We start from the raw sequence: 22,496 nt of genomic DNA, 5'->3' as shown, positions 1-22,496 counted from the left end.
AACAGATTATCTTAAATTAGGATAATACCACTGTTTAAAAATAGCCTTGTCATAAGTGCTTTTCCCTATGAAGTGCTTCTCATAGAAAAATATACAAAATATATTTACATTTATAAAACCTTAAATACTACACTGTAAACAGAACAGAGTAAAATCCAATCACTTAATTTAACAGGGTTGGGGCTTTTTTTTTTGGATCCAAAAGGGGGGGAAGTTATCCCGCTTGAACCAGGACTAGTGTCATTCTGTTTTGCTTTTTAAATGGATTTACTATTTCACTCAGGTGGGTTTAATTGTGGCAGTTGCAAACTGGTTTCCTAAACACATTTTTAAATGCTACAAGGAGTATGCTCAGACTGTTAGTGTTTGGCCTTGCATGTCTACTGAGCTTTTAAAAACCCCTTTTGGTGCCTATTCCTATGTCTTACAAGGAAGATTGACGTAACCGTAACCTAGAAATGGATCTAGAGAGAGGGATGTGCTTAGAGAAATCACTCATTTGCCTGATTCATTTATTCTACTACATTATTTAAACCATGTGAGCAGAGCTTCTCCAGCTGCAATCTCTGCAAATTGCCCTTGCTACTTTCTGGTTGGGAGTGCGGGCTGGCTAATAGAGCTGCTCTCCATTTCTGACAGCTGCAGGTCCTGCTACTCTGCTCATGGATTTCCATTGCTTGGACAGGTCAGAGGTAGGGAGGCAGATCTCTCCCTAGACCAAAGAAGAGTGCCCATTTCTGATGGCAGAAACATGGGAGAAGAGTTGTTCCTACTCTACAAAGGACTTCATTACTGAAACAAGGCCTTTGCTGACAAGGATTTCCACTTTGGGCTGTAAATCCTGAAGAGTGAATCACTGTAATCAGTTGGCATAAACCCAACACAGCCCCTTCCTTTACTAAAATAGCTAGGAACTCTCTTATACAAAAACAGGAATTTCAGAGGAAAATGCTACTGAAACCCTTTTCAGTTCACTTACAGGCTGCTGTAGGTTACCCTAGCCTTATTTACTCTTCCCAGGCCCCAATAAAGGACAGACCAACCAAGAGAAATGCACTGGGGCCACCTATGGCTGCTCTAAGAAGTCTGATAAGACCCAGCCTGCTCACAAATAGTGTTTTGGAAATGCATGGTGGAAGGAACCAGACACTCAGAACATCCTTCATGGAGCTGGTTGATGGGATACAGTCGCTCTCCTGAGGAAACGCTCAGTCAAATACTGCGCTTTTTAAAATTATGACACAGCAAGCGAAGGAAACTGAAAACCCCACATTGCCGTTCCTGGCAAAGCTGGTCACAGAGTCCTGACAAACCAGAAACAACAAAGGACAAAACCTGAGGCCTCTACCCATATATGGGTTTTGGTCTGTTTTGCCTCATCCATCCACCCTTCCCCTCTCCCGCTCACTATCCCACAATGACAAATACTGGAGGGGGGGAGGAGGAGGAAGGGGGGGGGGGAGTGGAAAAAGTATAACAATCATATTGAGGATCTTCTCTGATCATCCGTGTCTTTCACAAAGGATAAGTGTGCGCATGTGAGACATGAAGATGTGGACTCTGGCGGAGAAGCGCAGCCATCACTTACGTCCCTGAGCCCCCGTCAATCTTCATTTCCATCTCTGTCCTCCCCTCCCCCCCCCCAAATGGCGGGAAGGAAATGCATTGTAACTTTGGTTCGCCCCAGGCCCTTCAGGGCTCACTCACAGCTCATGAAAGTTTTAGTTTAAGAATTTCCTGCACTTCTTGGCGCCACAGTTACAAGGCAGTTTGTTGCTGGCGTCTTCAATGGGGAATTTGTAGTCATACGTGAGTTCCTCCCCACGGTAGATTTTGCGCATGGCGAAGATGACGATGTGTTTCTGGCCATCAATGTTGATTACACGGGAGTAACAGTTGGGCTCACATGAGTGGTTGATGAAGCGGGCTGCATTTCCGTGCATAGTGGCATCTACCACTTCGGAGTCATCAATGCGGAACATGTAGCAGCCAATCCCCTGGGCATGGAGGAAAGAAAGGCATTTAGAGTTCAGGGAAGCCAAGAGTCCCTCTCCCCTGCCTGGAGTTTCAGGAGATTGTTTATTACCATAACTAAACAAGAGAAATCAAAATGTAGTTGGTGTGGAACCATGATCTCCTTAGAATCCTGCAGCCACTCTTCAGTTATAAGGTACTTGCTTGAGCCATTTTATCCTCATACCCTTTGAATCCGCAGTGCTGATGCAGGGCTCAAATATTTCCTAAGCCCTTGGAAGAAGCAAAGGAAGTGCTGCTAGAGCTCCAGTCAATGCTGGAAAAACTGGGAAGTCTAGAACCCCAAACTACAGAGTTCAGGTGCAATTTTCACGCCTATTGAAGTTTGCACGATACATTTACTTGACTCCCTTTAACTCACCCTTGCACCCACACAGACATATTTATGCCCCATGCAATCCCCACAGACCAAGTCTGGCCAGGCTCGGGGCCCATTCTCTACAAACTGCTGCTGGAGGTCATAACATTGCATTGCAACTGGAAGTCACTAGTTTTAAAGTCACCACAAACATGTTTTGGCTCTGTCCGAAAGCACTTGGGATGTCACAAATGTGAAACTTCTCTCTTTTTCATAATTATTTTCAGTTCAACATTATTCTGCAAATGTCTACGTCAACATAAACAGAAAAGAGTCTTCAAGAAGAAATTGCTGATATGTATAGGAGAAGTTGCCAACAATGGGCATTTAATTCAGGCCTTCTCCAAAGCAAACACACATCAGAATGTAAAATTTGTTTGGCCTCTACAATTTATGTTGTCAGACGAATTATCTAGTGGTTTGAGCACAGGAATGGCAGCCAGAAACTCTTCCGTTCTAATCTTGGCTATGACACCAATCCCCTCTCTGAACTGGGGCAAACAGCTTAGCTCCTCTGCCTTCGTTTCCCCATCTATACTCCTTACCACACAGAGGGTTGTGAGGATCAGCTGTTTGTACAGTACACTGAAGATTAGGAGTACTATGTAAGTGCTAATATTTTATAGGACTCCACACATTAGGGCATATATTTTTTCCATAGTTACACAGGGTTTCAGTTCCATAATCCCTGTGAAAGACAATTATCAGTTTCCTCTTGGGAATGCTCCCTTCAGCTCGCCAACCAGAGAAAAGTGCTGTGAATGGGTTTAATTGTGCCTTTTACAAATGTTGATGAAAGCTACAGAACTCACCTTGCTGTCATAGTACTTCTCTCGTTTGTCAGTGAGGATGGAGCGAATAACATTGCCTGAATATTCAATCACCATCTCACCTGCATCAATGTTCCTTTTGCAGAATAGGCCCCGGCCATGGATGGGAGACCTAGTAACAAGAAACAAGGTAAGAGAATAGATCAACCAATGCAACTGGACCATGTTGTATCAACTGAAGATCAGAAAACCTTAGCACACAGGCTAACTCTTCATCAACGGGACGAAGGGTTTGACTCTCCTCACTGTGTTTTTATCATATGCAAGTAACCTAAACATTTTTAGCTTCCCTTCCCACCCCAAAAATAAATGCCTGAGCTATCACCAAGGTGAGCTGGCAGGAATAAGTGGTTTGTACTGAGGATCAGCTTTTTAAAGATTTGACCTGAAAACAAAGAAAGGGAAGAGACGAAGGTGAGAGAGAGAACTCTTTCCCTTCAACATTCCAGTCGGACTTTACAAAGGGTTTTCAATTTTTAATCACCTTCTGCCCTAGACAGAGTTAAAGCACCAGAGTAAAACCATACCTGTAGACACCAACTGCCTCCTTGGAGGTCTTCTTCAAGTGTCGGAATCGCATGGGCATTGGCAGATCCATACTAGTTGCCCTCCTAGAACAAAGAGACACTGCTAAGTGATCACCTTTATTCGAGAGCCCATGCCAAGCATTAGTCGGTATAGTTTCAAAAATACTAACATTTAGTCACTGTGACACTGCAGCCCAATGCCCACTGAGAAAGCAACCAAGTTTAATACAGTGTATTTTTCTATAAATATTATATTATAAAGCTGTTCTTAATTCAACCTCAGATCTCAGACAAACTCCTTACTGCTAACCAGCTCTCCTCTTCTGCAAATTTATTATAAGTAAAGTAAACTTTTTTGCCTTATTTTCCCAGAATGCTGATCAGAACATCCTGCAGTAGCATGAAAACAGATTAGAGAGGGGCTGGCCATGTTCAGTAGCCAGCTCCCCTGCTAATGCAGGATTGTCCTCTACAATCTATTTTCTAGTGTTTTGTACATTTAAAGTTGTAACACCACACCTCCAGGTGCAATAGACAAGACCAAAATATTTGGCTTTTCTTCTTAGTACCCTCCCCTTTTCCCTTTTGGAGACATAAATCCAGTTGCATACCGAGCAGACTTCAGCTGCACTTCCTCCTCTTCCTCATCATTGGGGTTGTATTCTGGTGGCTGTCGGTGTTTAGAAGCCAGGAAATTGAACATATCAAATGCTGACTTCCTGGAGGGCAAAGAACATGTGTATTACTGGCAAAGTTAGTTTTCAACAATATCTTGGCTGCTGCAAGGGCTATGTGTGTCTGCTACTCTATCACTTCTCTGGCCTAACTTTCATTTCCTTCTCAGTGATTCATGCTCACCTCAGGTGCTGATCAAAGCTGTGTAAGGCAGCAACATCAAATAAACAATCTTTAGGATTGTGAATGGAAGTGGTAAAGTGGGCAGTTTTATTAATTTCAATTTCCTACTGCTTGGCAAAGCTAAGAGCAACAGAAGAAGTACTAGAGCTGCATGCAGACTCAGGAATATACAGGCCATCAGTTTACATTTGGAAGATACCATTAACCTATAATCTTGTTTTTAGTTTAAAGCTTAAATTTTGTAGAAGTTTACAGTTTATTCCCCCTCACTTGCAAGGGAAAGTCTCTTACGCTGGCTAGTAGACTGGTCAAGTCCCGCCCATCAGAAAGCTCACACTTACCTGAGGTGGACTTCAGCCCTAGCAGAGCCATGTGGATTCAATGGGGGTTCATTGGTCTCCTCTGGTTTGTGGAACCTAAATTTGTAATTGTGGCAATGCTTTGCTCCATAAAGCTGCTCAATCAGGAACACAACAGCATCATGGATAATCCCCAGCATCCTCAAACCATTCACACCTAGAACAAGGACAAAAGGAAAGGGTAAGAAACCACGAGTCAGTGAAGACAGGCAGCCTGGAAAATAAACCAGCCCATCAGAAACCAGTGGAAGCTCCTGCCAGAGCCCTGCATTAGCTACATTGTTTGATTTCTAATGAGAACTTAAAATAAAATTTCTTTTGTTTCAGTCTCTGCATCAAGACATATCCCCAGTTCAGCAACTAGCAGATGAACTACAACCATCTAGGACAGTGGCTTTTACATAGTGATTAAGTTGGTCAGAATGCTAACCTCCTATAGCAGGCGTATAAACTATGCCTAACTAATAAAAAACCTACACTGGAGCTTATAGGGTAACTCTGGGCATTCCACTTGTATGCTATGCAGTTACATTAGTGCTTCATAGACTTTAAGGTCAGACGGGACTATCATGATTATCTAGTCTGACCTCCTGCACACTGTAGGCCACAGACCCTCACTCACCCACTCCTATAATAGACCTCTAACTTCTGGCTGAGTTACTGAAGCACTCAAATCATGGTTTAAAGACTTCAAGTTACAGAAAATCCAACACTTACACTAGTTTAAACCTGCAAGTGACCAGTGTTCCATGCTGCAGAGGAAGGCGAAACCACCCCCAGGATCTCTGCCAATCTGACCCAGGGGAAAATTCCTTCCTGACCCTAAATATGGGGATCATATAGACCCTGAGCATGTGGGCAAGACCCACCAGCCAGACACCTGGAAAGAATTCTCTGGAGTAACTCATAGCCCTCCCACTTTAGTGTCCCATCACTGGCCATTGGAGGTATTTGCTGCTAGCATCGCAGATCGGCTACATGCCATTGTAGGCAGTCTGACCTGAATCGAGGAGATTTCTGATCATACCATGTTGTTAAACAACTTCACGGCAGAACTCCAGGACGCATCTAAACTAGTGCTATTTGTGCAGCTAATACACAGAATAAAAAGGTCAAATAGGCTCAGGTGGCCAGCCACCATACATTAAGGCTTGGTCTACACTCACCCCCCAAATCGAACTAAGGTACGCAACTTCAGCTACGTGAATAACGTAGCTGAAGTTCGAAGTACCTTAGTTCGATCTTACCTCGGTCCACACGCGGCAGGCAGGCTCCCCCGTCGACTCCGCGGTACTCCTCTCGTCTAGCTGGAGTACCGCAGTCGACGGCGAGCACTTCCTGGTTCGACTTATCGCGTCCAGACAAGACGCGATAAGTCGAACCCAGAACTTCGATTGCCAGCCGCCGAACTAGCGGCTGGGTGTAGACATACCCTAAGAGAAGTAGCATAATTTTCTTATTTGAAAAAGTAGCAAAATTGCCTAAGCTTTGTACAATAAATGTAGCTTGCTCAGTGGATCAAACACAAACCCTGACACAAAGTAACGCATCAGGTAATAAGAGAGAAAGTCACTGACCCGATCATTCTCATATAAAAGTTACTGTGGCTACAATAGTGGAGCTTTTTATTTATGCAAACCTTGAGGAGTTTTGCCCTGCTTACATCAAAATATTTACTGCCGGAAATGTTTCTCCTTTAAAGAAGTGAGCTGTGTATAAGCAATTGCCCTTTTTCTTCTGAAGACTCTACTCTTGTTTGACAATTTCCTCATGACATTGGTTTATCTGCTCTTAAAATACACTTGCTGGCAAAGAGGAAACAACCTCAGTGCTTGGTATTACCTGCAAACGATAGCTGCTTCAGACGGGCATTGGAACGAGCTTCTTGAACTTTATCAGTCAGTGATTTCCAGGCATCTGGGATTAGAAAATGGAAGACAAAACAATAAAAGAAGCTTTGCATCTATCAGACATCAGGAGTAACTGGATCAGCAGCTCAGTACATCTCTGGATTGTCTTCTCATGCAGCGAGGTCTGCAGTAACGCAGCCAAGTCCAGAGGCTGTGCGTGTATGCGTATGCACACAGTACCTATCAGTATCTAGCAAAACACTCATGTGGCAGAGTGTGAATAAGCCATGTGGCAAATATAAAGAGAAATGCAATCAGTGGCCATAAACTCATTACTTCTCCTGTAGTTATACAGTTTTCACCCTCTCCAAAAAAACTTATTGGTGCACAGGCAAATAAATTGCTTTAGCAATGACATTTGAAACAAAATTTAGATTACCTAATGCCTGGTCTGTGTTAATTATTTGCTTTGTCCCACCACTCCTTTATATACCAACAACATTGTTGGTCAATGGATACAAGACAAAGTGGGCCAATGCAGACATTTAACACAAACCAGGCACTCTGGCATAGGATTTTGTTCCAAAGCTTTATGTCTAAGAGAAGACAAGTCTATTCTGAAGAAGCTTGATACAGAGAGCACAATTTCTCAAAAAGCATCTTTTGTTTTTCACCTCTGGGAACAAAGCTCAGAGAAAGTTGCAATCAGAAATCACTGTCCTCACCTTCAATACTTTCTGCACAGATCTGAAAACCATCATCACTTGAGATCTCGAAAACTAGTCCTTTCTTTGGCTTCTTCTCACCAAGGCTTTCTTTCCTCTTTTGTTCTTGCTGCAGCCAAAACATAAGTGGGGAGCTGAAAGTGCCTTCCTCCTCCTCAGGAGCTTTGGATCCTGGAAGACAGACAGACCAATATGAAGATACACTTGGGCAGAATGAAGCTTTATTGTACCTCCCACCACCAAACAAACAGATACCTAATGGTGAAAAGAATTTGTCCCAGATTTGAACAATGGATGATTATTTCTAAGAAGCCACCAAAACTTAAGTATCATTCTTAGTAAGAGCTGCCTCCCTTATCAGTGTGCCTGGGTTACTCCCTAGTTTTGAGATCCTTTTCATGCAAACCAACTCCTGGTTGCTTTAGAGGTTAATACAACTTGTAGAATCTGTAAGGCAATTTAACATCTAACTCTGCATGGAGAACAGCATACACTATAGTAATCAGCTGTACAGTTTCAGCAGAATCCATGTCCGCATGTGGACTCAGCCAGAACAATTCTGCTAATGATATTAAGTGACTTGTTAAAGTTCCACAATAATGGACTACCTACTGAACCATCTGCCATCACCAGTGGCAATGGGAATTATAAAATGGGAAAACAAAGACAGGTCTCTCCATGAACCATACTCTAGGGGAGCTACTACAGGAATATCAATTTCTGGTGATGATGAACAGAAAGAAAACTGCAGTTAATGGGACAACAGCTTTACCACCACAATTTTAATTCTGTTCTCTGTATATGGGCATTCTAAAGTCTGGAACGGGACTTTCTAAAGTCTGGAACTGTTCTGAAGCTCTCATTTCCTGATCAAGAACTGAGGTCCTGAGCATGGATTTTACATCCATTTAGAAAGTGAAAGCCAGATTACACCACAACATGAGAACATAAAAATCAAAGTTGCAAGTTTCTACAACTACAACCACACATGCAATTCACATGACTGTGACTGGAACATAACTCCCTCCAAAACTAGCAGAAAACAATACAGTGGCTACTAAGAGTTCTTTAAAGCCGTCAAACATGAAAGTGACTATATAGCTCAACACCAAAGACTGCCAAGAAACTGCATTTTTGGAAGAAGTGACATACCTGTATTTTCTTGCTCATTTGCTGTGTTCTGCACTGACTGTGGCTCTGTAAGAACTGCCATTTGCCTTGGGGAAAGGGGAAAAAATGAAATAGAATGCTTGGCAAGAAACCACCCCACAGAAGGCAACTCCTGTTTTTTTCTATGGCTGAGCCATCTAACCAGGTGGGGTTGTTTGTGTTTCACAGAGACAATGTCAACTTGAATATTTTTAAATTGATTAAATATAAAAATTTCTAGTTTCTAATAGAGCACAGTTTAAATAATACTCTTATTCCAAATATGTTCATAAGAGTTTTTCAGTTCTCCAGGAGCTGTTTATAAGGATCCTTTCAGAAAGGGAGAAACTGACTGCAAGAGAACAGTGAACCAAACTGCATGCCTGTGACCGAAAGCACCTCTGTATTCACACCCTACACATTACCGTAATCATCTTTGTCCAAAATATGCCTTGAAAGCTATATTGGAAAACTAATAACTCACTGGTCAATAATATCATGGTGAAATGTATGTAATCCATTAACCATGAACCACACAGCCCTAACTAGACAAAAGTTGATTGCACCCCAGAACTTCACAATGCCTTATACTGATAGACTCAAAGAGCTCAAAGGCAAGGTTAAGGAGTGACTTGATTACAGTCTATATGTATCCACATGGGGAATAAATACTTAATAATGGGATCTTCAATCTAGGAGAGAAAGGTATAACACGAGCTAATGTCTGGAAGCTGAAGATAGACAAATTCAGACTGGAAATAAGGCATACATTTTTAACAGTATGCAACTATTTCCACGCATTTACTCCTGAATCAAGTATTCTGAAACCAGCTGGTTTCAACTGAAAATGAAAACATTCTTATACATTAACATTTATTGCTGTAACATTTATCACTGTGGCATGTGCTCTGATTATGTTATTACAATGAATCTTGTTCTACTAGATTAAACAAGGATTTAATATTGTGGCTAACAAGTGACATACATTCCAGACTGAAAGCTACCGGGGTATTTTAATTTACAACAAACAACAAATACAAGGAAGGAAGAACAGAGTTTTATTTTGTTTATAAGGTACTGAATATAAACCTGCAAAACCTGATGGGAAAGGTTTGTTTTAATACTTACCCTGCAGGCTGCCCAGATGGCTTTTGTGGTAGCTGATCTATACTTGTATCTTGAATGTCTGCCTTCACTGCGGGAGTCCTGGAACAGAAAGATTTGGGATAATTCAAAAGACTGTACAAATAAAAATTTACTGCGACCAAGAATTAATGGCTCTAGTGGGATTGCCATAAGTGATTCAGCATTTCAGCAAACTACAAAAATAGGAACAAATGCTACTGTGAAACCAGAGGACAGAAAGTAGATCAAATTGCTAGTGCTTTAGGTCAGATTCAAGACTTGCACTTCAAAGGAATGGAGTACTCTAGGATCTTTACAAGGATGTTTTTGCATAATCAGAAGCATGGAGCCACGGGGACACTCCATAAAGGATGGTATGCTGGCAAAAAAAATAGCCTAGAATATTTACAAATAGAAGTCCAATTATGTCTAGAAGATTGTGGATCAATTGCTTTTCAAAACAGACTTACAGCACTGAGTTAAAAAAAATCAAGGAACTGTAGAACTGAATCATATGACCCAACTAACCAGAGTAAAAGGTCAAGGGACCTGCCTAGTACTTTTGAGCAGGTCCCTTGTCCTCCAGGAACTGCAGTGGATTGCTGGGTTGCCCTTGGGCAAATCCCTTATCATATGGACTGCTGGCAATGTCACACAGAGAGGACACTTGGAGGACTTTCTGAACAAAAATGTTAAGTGTCACATTCAGCACCCAGGTCCACAGTCCTTATTCTCCCTTCTTCCTACAGATTTGCACTTCAAGTAAAATCACCAAGACAAATGCTACTTCAATTCAAAGACTGGAAAGAAATTGCCATACAGTGAGACACTTGAGTTCAGTCTGTTTAGCTTATCAAAACAAATCAAAGAATGATATAAATGTAGGACTGGAAAGGACCTAAGAAGATTGAGAGTTGACTTGATTACAGTGTATAAGTACTTCACTGAGAGAATATACCATGTACTGAACTGCTCTTTAAAATAGTTTAAATTCTAAAAACTGATGTTAACTGGCAGTTGTGAAAACATCACAGAACCTGGTGGCAAAGTCATGTGCTGTTCCTGAAGACCAAGAACCATTGGCTGGAAGTTAAAACCAGACACATTCAAGTTAGAAAAACAAACATATAAAAAGTGGGGGCATTTAACCATCGGAACAAGCTACCAAGGAAAGTGGTAAATTCTCTTCAAATGCAGACTGATTGACTAAAACATCTTCATGAAAAGCAAACACAAGCTATTGGGCTCAGTACAGGAGTAATAGGGTGAAATTCTTTGGCCTGTAATATATATAGATCTGACTAAATTATCTAATTATCCCTTCTGGCCTTAAATTCTATCAACATTCCCTATAACTTGTGAGTCCTCTTTCCAAAGGAAAGAGAAAACTCTGTTGCATGATGAAAATGCAGTGTGATTACTGACATTAACTGGCATACAGCTTTAACCCTTTAAATAATTAAACAACTAAAAAGACATCTATCCAAGGCTCTAGAAGCATTTACACACAATTAACCATATAATTAAATCTCAGCAGGGTTAACATGCTATTAACAACATTTAACTGAGTATTCTACTCCCGTGACATATTAAAATCGTACCATGGCGTTCAAGAAAAAAGAGAAAAACGACAGAGCAAAATATAGGGAAGAATGAATTCAAAACAATTTACGAACTACATGTAGGGATCCCACTTCACCAGCCACTAAAATATAGACATTTCTAAAAGTGAAACAGGACACTTGTTTTCCAGCACACAGCAACAGCACACAACAGATAGGGTGTGCGGAATCCCATTGCCACTTGAAATAGCAGGGTTATTTGGGAAGGCAGATTGTAATAATCCAATTAGAAATTTGGCTAGGATGTTAGGACTAACTCTCCGCTTGCAAAAAGTACCATGGGATCTTCAAATGACAACAACTGGTCAGAGGCTCAGTTTTAAGTTCTACCTAAAAAGCTGGTATCGCGAGCAGCATAGTACTTCCATTAGGAACATACCAGAGCAGTCTCTTGGTAATGACTTGGAAGAGTGCAACTTCCTCAGACCAACAGCATTTCCTATAACCACCATGCTTTCCTTGCAGAGTTCCAATCCAAGTTCTAATCAGGCCAAATGCTGCCAGATTTTAAGATAAAAAGTATTTATTGATAGATCCAAAGCATCTATCAACATGATAGCTAACCACCAACTAAATTATAGCACAGCTAGAGGTACCATGTTTGCAAACAACTCTGCTCCCCCAAATAAATGGTTACCAACAATCTGTAAGGGCTGTCAACCATGAATGAAGGCAAAGATTGTGTGTTGACTTCTTTAGAAATCTACTTTCCCTGTCCAGATGTCCATTGATGGCAGTGAATGCTACTCTAGAATTTACTACTAAAGGATTCTCTATGAGAAGATAAAAAGGAAATCTGATGTGGGGACAAGTGCAACAAGAGCCAATTTTTTACCACTGTAACAAAACCTCAAGGATACACAAAAGCAAACATATGTTTCTCTTACCCTGCAGCTGAGACCTGGGATACAGCATTGGCCCCTCTGTCTGGAATGTGTACTTCCGGGGGACTGGTCCACATGTGAGAAGTTTTATGCTTCTTTCCATTCGCTTTGTCTAAAGGCGGTTGAATTCGTTTAATTTTTGGCTTCATTTTTGTGGGACCGAGCACTGAGCTACTTGCAGACTGTTGGCCAGATGACGGGGAGCCTCCAGGCGAAGCTGAACTGGCATGCATTGCAGTTGAGGAAACCTTGCTTTGCTCGAGGCCTGTGTTGTTAGGAATGTCCACTAGCTGTGGAAAGCTTGACAACTGAGGTGCTGAAGCAGTGGCAAGGTCCAGCTGGGAAGAAGCATTTTTGATGGCTAAAAGTTGTGTCATATGCTGAAGCTGATAAGGACCTTCTGGGTCAGTGGATGATTGAGCAACTGTCATGCCCATAGTCTGTGCTGAAGGCAATACACATATGCTTGATGCAGCTGTCATTGCTGCTGTAGCTGGAGTTTGTGACGTCCCCAGTTGTGAAAACATCCCAGAACCTGGTGGCAAAGTCATGTGCTGTTCCTGAAGACCAAGACTTTGCTGACTGGCTTTGATCAAGAGATTGCTTATTGAGCCAAGGTCTCCCAACAATCCAGGGCTAGTTAATGTTACAGAACCCTGTCCCAAAACATGGCCAGGTACTGACCCACCAGTGCTAGGTGCTACTGTGGCCTGCATGGATACTACATTCAGCACTGATGAATTTGATGCTAGTCCTGACACCGGCCCTGTCGTGAGGTGGCCGGCATCTGGTCCAATAATGCTGGGTGAAGTGCCAACTGCCGCAGCAGGGGCTGCTCCCACACCTTGGGGCAGCAAAGACGCTTGCTCAAAATACATGACTCCAGACTTAGACCTTTTAATAATATTGGGAACAGTCCTATGGGATGTCGAATTTCCAAGGGTCCCCAAATCTAATGGGCTGTTGGAAAGTTGGGAGGGAGTAAAATTAATCAAAGTCATGTTGGAAACCATATCTGAAGGAGCTATGGCAGAAGGGGTTCCAGACGGAGCTAGCTTTTTATTCTTTCGTGACTGCAGTCGGGAGATTGGCCTTTTCTTCCCAAGGCCAGATGTTGGGGTGGTAACTGTAGTGCCAAGGTCTGTCCTCTGGCTTGCTTCAGACACTAAAAGCTGAGGATCAGGAGGTGGCTGTACACCAATAAGGAGACCTGATGCAGGACTGCCAATATTTGGTGGGAAACCACTCTGAGTAGCTGTGGGAAAGGTATGCAAATGCTGGTGATGGGACATAGGCAACAGTCCTTTGCTAGTGGGGGGGAATAAAGACTGAGATGACGGCAGGCTTGGATTTAATTCCGTAGTCAATGTAAGTGCACTGCCCATGGGCCCTAGCACTGAAGTATTGGTCTCCATTACGCTCTGTGCAGAACTACCAGAAGGAGTCAGCTGTATTTTTTGTGTAACACCATTGGGAAGAGTCTGGAGGACATACAGAGGCTGCATATTCTGATTGACTACCAGAAGTTTTTCAGTGGTTGGTTTTAGGTGGGGCGGGGTTGTCTGTACTGCAGCATTAGAAATCTGAGATGGACCAGGACTGTCAGTGGAGTTTGGAATGTATTTTTGGTTTTGAAGAGGAACAGTAGGCGATACTGGCACTTGGAGTCCAGGAGTACCGCTGTTCCTAGTTAAATCCTGGTTGCTGCCATGTCCTTGCTCTACTGAGGCGCAAGGTGGGCTGGCTATGTGCTCTGCATCTATGTGACCTTGGATGAAATGATCAGGAGTCATATGTCCTTCAGGGCTTGGGTCTACCCCTGGGCTTAAAAGAGTTGCATCCCCTTCACCGGAGGCAGATTTTTCTGTGACTGTAACTCTCTTCTCTCCAGATTCTGTGGAAGGTAAAGCCAGTATAGACCTCTCTCCTGAAGATGAGAGTGAAGACTCTGAAATTACAGCAAGCCTGTTGCGGTTTTGGCTGGGCACAGTAGGACTACGAGTAGTTAGAACGGAGAGATCTGATGGAAGTTCTAAAGGCAACTCAAACTGCTCCTCTGCTGATATAGAGGAAGAAACACTACTATCCACTGGTTCAGCAGTTGGCAGCTGTTGAGAAAACACTTCAAACAAACCCATGTCCTTGCCACGATTACTATCAAGACCTAGCCCTTCCCCCAGTGTTAGAAGTTCAGATGAAGAGGACTCCGGGCTTTCTCCTAAAGCCTGCATCGATGGTGTATTCTTTAGTACAAAGTCCATGATGTCCGAAGGGAGAATGTTTCCACAGTCATCGCTATTGTTATTGTCAGAGTCTGACTTTAGCAGTTCTGTGTTAAAAGTATCCAATAAGTTCTTCTCTGAGGGTGTGCTAGCATGAGCTCTACGGCCTGTGTCCAAGGAACTCAGCTGAGCTTCCAAGGAATCCTGACCCTGTGTTTTAACCCTGCTCACAGCATGGCAATTATCAATCTTTGGGTCAGTCTTATGGCCAGTGGAGCTCTTGGTGACCTGTACTTTCTCTCCAGCTTCTTCAGCTCGATCAAGCTTTAAGTTTTCAGTCCCATTTTCTTTGCCACTTCTTTTGGTTACCTGATTTACTTTTCTTGTTGTTGCTGTAACACTTGTATCACTTTCTGTTCCATCATCCACACCATCTAACTGGGAGATTTTTGGAAGATTGCACTGCTCCTCCTCCTTGAATAAATTATGGGATCCAAGCCTCTCTTCTGCACTTGAGGAAACCACTGTCCTGGTGAAATTGTAGTAGTACAAGTCATCTTCATCCGAAGTACTTAAGTCATCTGCACCATCTACTTGTCCTTCTGCAGACCTCTTTCCTCGCTTCTTCCCAGTTGAGTTGTTGTAAAATGGAATGTCTTCCTCTCCATAAGACCTCACACCATACAAAGGAGTTAATCCAAAGAACATGTTAGATCTTGCCCGAGCACTTCGCCGGGGATACCTCCGCTTGTAGGAACCATCTTCCTGAGCTTTAGTTCCATCCTGAAGCATCAAGTTTCTGTCTTCAACAGGCAGATTCGGATAAGAATTATTTTGAGATTCCTGGGTAGGAGTATTACTTGGACTTCCCTGGACAACAGAACCATCTCCTTGGCTTTCAGGAGTTGAAGACAGCTCTGTCAAAGCAGTTGGTTCTGCACCCTTACTCTGCGATTCGGCATCATTTTCTTTCTGTGCATTTTTAGATTGGCTTTCACTTTCCATCTTAAGAGGAGTCAGGGTTACTTTAACTGTGCGTTTTCTAGGAGCCTGTGCTTCCTTTGAGGCCACTTCAACTTGCACCAATGGAGCTTTAGATGCCCCTTGTGTAGGTGGAGACTTATCCCCAGTTTTCTCAGCAGAAACATTACTACACAACCTCTGACTAATCTGTTCAGTTGCCAAAACCTGATTTATGAATTCTGGTTTTAAGCTTCCTTCATCACAGGTGGTCAATTGACTCGAGTCTGTAAAAGTTTTTACAGAATGTTTCTCTTTGTAAGTGTCTTTTGTTAACTTTTTTCCTTTCTGTCGTCTGTCTCTGCAAGCAGAAACCACATGGTCACTTGCTGCAGAAGACCTGCTACTTATTCCAGCAGGCTTTAAGTTCTTTCCATCTATGTCTTCAACAGAAGGGATTTTTTCTGGTTGTATGAGGTCCATATGTAGGTCTTTATCTTTCCTTGGGCCTCTCTGATGGAAAGATGGAAAGGGCATTGTATCTTTGGAAGAAAGTGTCGCAGAAGAAGGTTCTTGAAAAGTTCCCTTTTTATTAATGTTTAATTCTATGCCTGATGTACTAAGCACTTGGGTGGACATTTTAGTATTCCCAGATGAAGCAAAGCTATGAGCTGAAGAATCTGAGTCCTTTGAGCTCAACAATTTTGTCTTCTCTCCCTTTGAAGATGTGCTTTTGGACATCAACTCTGAACTGGTAGAGTGTTTTATTTCTGAAGACTGAGATCCACCCAAATGACAAGTTTTACTTCCACTTGTAGCTACCGTTCTCGGAGAGCTTGAAGAGTTAGGGCTATTTTGAGCTAAAGCACTTGGAGCACTTAAATTCACTGACCCTTTGAAGCTGTCTATATTTTTTGAGCTTGATTCATGCTCTGAAGAGGATCCGATACTAGATACTCCAGGCACAGTGTGTCTGGAGTAAGTGTTCCCAACTCTGGTGGGAAAAATCATTCGGAGTTTTGACTGCTGTTGTGACAAAGAGGAGGTACTGTGTCTCCTAGAGCCAATGCTTCTAAGTCCAGAGGATAATAAAGGATCTCCCACTGTTACTATTTCATGGGTCATTGGCGTAGGACTTCCTGAAGAGGAAAAGCAGGGAAAAAAAATACAGTGAAACAATATGGGTATCACACAGCCAACACATACATGCCATTTGATTATACAAACGATGCACATACCTAAGAAATTCAACAAACAAAACATATTTTAGAAATACTGTCAAATTAAAAATGAAGAAATAAGACTGAAGATACGTATTCCCCCCAAATCAGTCTCTTTGTAAACATCCAATATTGTCAGCTCTGCATCCTTTGAAGCTAATGTTGATAATTTCTGAATCATACCCTGTAGGGTTCGATGCTACACAATTTCAAGTCTCTGAAATGCAAGAAGTAATTCTGATTTACAAAGACATCACAAAAGTTAAACAAATGAATTCAAAATAACTCAGAAGTGTTATTTTACCTGCTACCTCTCACTGCTGGCAACATTACACATGTTAATGTCAGAGCATACTAGTTTCAGGATAACTTAAGAGGATTACTATCTTGTCTTTAAAAGTAAATTTGAACTGATGCTTAATGTAGGTTTTCAACACACTCTGGAAATAATTCAGTAAGTATGCCCTCTTTTTGACTAAAAGTGAACTTTGGTATATCTTTCATCCAAAGGATTTCAAAGCTTTTTATAAAAGATTGTACAAATGCTTTTTAAAGAACACATGATCGCCACACAAAAGAATTACATCACCCAAGATACTGAAATTCTGAGTCTCACTAAAAAGTGCCATTTAAAATTTTTGGGACCTTAATAAGCCAAAACTATGACCGCTGCTGAGAGCTATTACAATTCTAGAGCCTTTTCCTGGGCATATTTTTGTTTTGAGTATGCAGCCCTTGACAAATAACCTCTCCTGCACATCCCCCAGAATCTCTCTTCTTCCCTCATGCTCCGTTTTGCACTATCATCTCCACAACAAACAAACTGAGTATCTAAAGTGAGCAGAACTTCTGAGAAACAAAGCATGAGAGAGACACAAAAACAACGAAAGAAAGGCAGCACAATACCTGCAGAGGGCAAAGGCCTAGACCCAGGAGACCGCTGTGTTAGGGGATAGATTGGTGTCCTGACCCTGGGACCTTTTGAGATCAGAGGATAGTAACAGGAACTGGAGGTCTGAGAATGCAGGGGACGATCTGGAGATGGAGGGTTTACCATTTCTGGTGTATTTCGACTCTCTTTGGATAGAGTTTCTGCTGCAGAGTAAGAGTAATAAAAATTCAGACATTAAAAACTAAAACCCTGGACCATCTGTTGTTGACAAGTTTCACTCAGAGAAGTCAAGATACATTTTTTAAACAAAACATAAAACCACTGACATCTTGTATTAGATCCTCAGGAAGTAATAGTCTAATTTCTTGCCCCGAAATATGTTTTTTCAGCTGAAACTCTTAAACAAAAAACACACAACGTAAAACTAATTTATGACCCACCCATGTGGCAGCTTCACTAATACTTTGCCCTGGGGTAATGACCTTGTCTTTTTACATGTCAATAAAGCCCCATGAACACCTTTGCCACTACAGTAATAAGAAAGTCTCCTGATTCCCAAGCCTTGGCTATAACTACCTACTTAGGTACTCAGTGAAGCACTGCATACCAGAGGAGTGTATATTCTGGTGTGTCCCAACTGCCCCATGTAGACCCTACTGACATGCTCTAAAAGGCATCCAGTGCCCACTGATGTGGTTCTTTCTGAAACACTACTATGTTAACATGAGGAACCTCTTAGAAAGCATTGGCAGAGCAACGCTTTGGATCAATTTACAATTTACACCAGTCTAGTGTACACTGCCACAGTGTGTAGACAAACCCTTACTCTCCCCTTCTATCCATAGACTTGCACTACAGTCAAAGTCCTCATGTACTTTTCAGCAAGATCGATTTCAATTCTACAGCAAGGCTCAAAGGATTCTGTTGCAGCAGTCTTGGGGCAGCAAACCTGACATTTTGTGGCAACTGTATTTAAATGAAAAATGGAGGATTTAAATAATTCGGTTTTGATCTAAATGGCCTAGGACCCGCCGACCTGAGAAACAGTCTCTTCTTGTGCAATACTGCCACAGTTGTGATCAAGAGAGACTTGAAACGGAGCCCCAAGGTGATAGAATATTTTCAGAGAGATTCATTGCTTTGGGAGCTATCCTCACTCTAGGTCAGAACAGCTAGGTTCAGCTGATCTTCAAGGGGCAACACAAGGCTTATCTGAATACTCAGGCTTTTGGGGATGTAGGGCTTGAAGAGGAGAGGAATTTTATTGGAGATTGCTGGTGCATTTAGCTGTTTCAGGTTGTTTTTTATTTTTGTCAGAGGTGCCTAAAATAATAAGACAGACGCCCTTTTGTGTATATTTTTAATATACTGCAGGTTTTTGTACTGACAACGCATAACTGCATTGTAGAAGTTGTCTGGAAGTGAAGCTGGAGGTTTTGACAGCTTGGAAGGAGGTAACTGAGGCTGTCAGCATCTGTGGAAGAGTAGGAAGCAGTCTGGAATTATGGAACAGGCATAGCAGTTAGCGGATTTTGCTAAAACTAACAGCAGTGAAATATTTACCAATATTGACATTTAAAGCATAATTTTTGGTTTCAGAGTTAACACCCCTGTGCCAAATGGGTCAGTTCACAACTCTCAGAGCGATTGTGTCAGGCTATCTGAAGACTGGAAGGCAATGCTGCATCAGCTTAGGTTCAAGTTTCCAAGACTACCTATGCAACCATGAGTCCTAGAAACAATTTTTTAAAATAAAATCATAAGATACTGGAGCACACTTCTGCAGCACAGAGGGTATTCTGTGTCAAGTTCTATGTCCAAGAACACACAGGACACTGAGCACAGGACAAAAAATTCACGTTTTGGAATATCTCTCACCTGCTTACTAAAAATCATGAGCCATATGGTTGAAGAAAAAAATATACAGAGGATTTGCCACTATAAAAGTATCTTAAGAGACTTGCCTGTTGGGGGTGCTGGACTATGAGCAATTGTCCTGTTCTCATCATGCTCTACAGTGCTATTGATATCGGGCTCTAGGACAGGAGGTCGACATTCCATGATCTTACAAGTATACACACAGCGCTTCCGAGCGTCTGTTGTGCTCCAGTACACCCTGGAACACCTGGAAAATATTTAGAAAGTAAAATAAATTTTGTCACTAATGTAGAGAGAGACCTCCACATTCCTGTCTTCAGTTTTCATCTTTTCAAAACTATGGAGGCTATATGCTTCCTGTACTATTTGGAGTCATCCCAGCCAAATCCCAAGGTTCTTGAGCAGTTTTTGCTCAAGCAAGCTACAATCAGCTTCAATGGAAATTTCCCTGAATAAAGACCTATGGATCGAGCCCATGACTGATAGGAGTCTAGTACAGTAAGATCTACCTAATGATGCAACAGTTTATACTTACTGATAACCAATGGGGAACAGCTTGTCTTCACAGTCTGACAGATCATTCAGAATTCCTAAGCAGTCTATAGTCATTGAACCTAAACCAGAAAGAGGACAAGAAGAGTTCTAGAAGAGAGAGGAGATCAGATTCCAGCACCAAAAGACAGAACAACCGCTAAGAGACACAGGCCTTACCAATCATCATGTGGATGTTTTCTGGCTCCAGGCCACTAAGAAATTTTCTTCTCAAACTGATCCCTTCAAAGTCCACAAAAACTCTTCTAAGAACTTCAAACCCATTCTCTGGTACCACCTAGAGCAAGAACCCCCCGAGCAACACATTAATTTTAAAGGAAACATGCATGTTTCACCCAGCCTCGCTCAATGGATACTTGATTTGGTCTCTGTGGCTAGGTCTACACTACCCGCCTGAATCGGCGGGTAGAAATCGACCTCTCGGGGATCGATTTATGGGACGCGACAATCGATCCCCGAATCGACGGTCTTACTCCACCAGCGAAGGTGGGAGTAAGCGCCGTCGACAGGAAGCCGCAGAGGTCGATTTTGCCACCGTCCCTACAGCGGGGTAAGTCGGCTGCGATACGTCGAATTCAGCTACGCTATTCGCGTAGCTGAATTTGCGTATCTTAAATCGACCCCCCCCTGTAGCGAAGACATAGCCTCAGATGGGGCTGTGTGGAGACTTATACAGCACTTGCCACACCTATCCAGAGCTGTTAGTCACATCACTAACCTCTCTTCCCCACTAGTGTGTCAGGTCCTTACTTTCATGAAGAGGACATTCACCTAAACCTTTTAAGAAATAAAAATGCTTATTGCTACAGTTCTCCCAAGCCTTGGACAAAAAGGGGTATGAGAGTGTGAGATCTCACCTCTCCTTTGATCAAGTCACGATGCCGCTGGCAGTACACTTTCTTATCATCCAGAAAGACACAGTTCTTGGCTCGGGAGCACATGAAGTGATAGTTGCTAGTGCAGGAAGTAAGGCAGCAGCCTACTGTGGCACCTGACTTTTGGCAGAACTCACATCTCTACGAAGCCAAAGCATGGAAAAATTACAAAGACGTCTTTTTGAACAAATCATCATGTCACTATCATTTGTTTCTTTCACAGACTGAAAAAGGGGTTTAGACTTTGAATGAGCGTATGTTAATGAAAGTCAAAAATTATACAATGAGTTATTTTGCATAGGCTCACACCCAAAAACCCATCCACAGGAGACAGCGCACATGTGTGCACGGGGGGGGAAGAGGAGGGGGGGTTGCAGTGGAGAAAGAGGAAAATTCCCTGAAGACCATACTATTTTCCACCTAAACTTTGGATCCCTCAAAATCCACAGAGAGGTTATCCTGCTTATCCTTCAGGACAAGAACCACACAGGTATGCTTGGATGAAGCCTGCACAATTGTGCATGTGCACCCCTGACCTAGAAATGGCAACTACTCCCTCCTGTAGGGCTTGCTGCTGGCCAAAATACAGGCACAATTTATCACTATTTTTGAAGCTTTAATACGAAAACCATTGTTTAGGGGGAAATGATGCAATACCAAGATTTGGCCAGATTAGTTCAATTTGATTTGTACAATTGCCTTCAGCCCCATTTCCTTTCTTCTAGAAAGAAAGCAGCCACTGTGTCACAATAAAAAGGTTACTCCATTTTCCAAGTCTGGTCAGAATTTAGAAAAACCTTTTGCAGAGTTTATGATGATGTCTCTCTCTGTAGGCGAGATCTCTAAAGAATAACCAGCCTATACTGGATTTTATGAACATCCGCAAATGGCAAGCAGCCATTTTGGCTCAGTCAATAACTTATTTTGAACTAACACTCTTCAGCCCAGTTATCCTGGAATAGTGCCTCTCTCTTACCCAAGCCTCACTAGAATCAAATTTTTAAATAAATTAAAATTAAATTAAATTAATGGAGATACCCTATCTCCTAGAACTGGAAGGGACCTTGAAAGGTCATCGAGTCCAGCCCCCTGCCTTCACTAGCAGGACCAAGTACTGATTTTACCCCAGATACTTAAGTGGCTCCCTCAAGGATTGAACTCACAACCCTGGGCTTAGCAGGCCAATGCTCAAACCACTGAGCTATCCCTCCCCCCTAAAGGCAAATGCAGACAGAGATGAACCAGAAAGTCCTAACTATATATAGCAGCAGTTCTCAAACTGAGAGTCAGGACCCCAACGTGGGTTGCAAACCCATTTTAATGGGGTTGCCAGGGCTGGTGTTAGACTTGCTGTGGCCTGGGGCTGAAGCCCAAGCCTGGGTTGTGGGGCTCAAGCTTTGGCCCCTCCGCCTGGGGCAGTGGGGCTTGTCTGGGCTCAGGCTTTGATCCCCCTTCCTGCGGTCATGTAGTAACGTTTGTTCTCAGAAGGGAGTCGCAGTGCAGTATGTAGTTATACATTTCATATTTTAGTGCAACATTTAGCTGTGCAATTGACATCCCTCATCGCTGCCATGGT

General features: G+C 42.4%; 1 protein-coding gene across 1 annotated transcript in view; it reads right to left on the bottom strand.

Annotated features, from left to right (window-relative positions):
- Positions 1 to 1,721: 1,721 nt before the first annotated feature.
- The window catches only part of KMT2A (lysine methyltransferase 2A), a 76,250-nt gene continuing 55,475 nt past the window's right edge, over positions 1,722 to 22,496 (bottom strand). The window contains exons 22-36 of the mRNA XM_065417071.1: positions 20,903 to 21,061; positions 20,205 to 20,322; positions 20,029 to 20,107; positions 19,580 to 19,740; positions 17,630 to 17,815; positions 12,325 to 16,642; positions 9,819 to 9,896; positions 8,694 to 8,758; positions 7,542 to 7,712; positions 6,809 to 6,883; positions 4,949 to 5,123; positions 4,361 to 4,468; positions 3,750 to 3,833; positions 3,205 to 3,334; positions 1,722 to 1,997 (exon numbers count right to left, since the gene is read on the bottom strand). Of these exons, the coding sequence (XP_065273143.1) occupies positions 1,722 to 1,997; positions 3,205 to 3,334; positions 3,750 to 3,833; positions 4,361 to 4,468; positions 4,949 to 5,123; positions 6,809 to 6,883; positions 7,542 to 7,712; positions 8,694 to 8,758; positions 9,819 to 9,896; positions 12,325 to 16,642; positions 17,630 to 17,815; positions 19,580 to 19,740; positions 20,029 to 20,107; positions 20,205 to 20,322; positions 20,903 to 21,061 (6,183 nt within the window). The remainder of the gene's footprint in view (positions 1,998 to 3,204; positions 3,335 to 3,749; positions 3,834 to 4,360; positions 4,469 to 4,948; positions 5,124 to 6,808; positions 6,884 to 7,541; positions 7,713 to 8,693; positions 8,759 to 9,818; positions 9,897 to 12,324; positions 16,643 to 17,629; positions 17,816 to 19,579; positions 19,741 to 20,028; positions 20,108 to 20,204; positions 20,323 to 20,902; positions 21,062 to 22,496) is intronic.

This window comes from Emys orbicularis, chromosome 15 (genome assembly GCF_028017835.1).
Source record: "Emys orbicularis isolate rEmyOrb1 chromosome 15, rEmyOrb1.hap1, whole genome shotgun sequence".
Classification (NCBI taxonomy): Eukaryota; Metazoa; Chordata; order Testudines; family Emydidae; genus Emys; species Emys orbicularis.
Note: the sequence above shows the minus strand (reverse complement) of the source record. Positions and strands in the feature narration are given on the sequence as shown.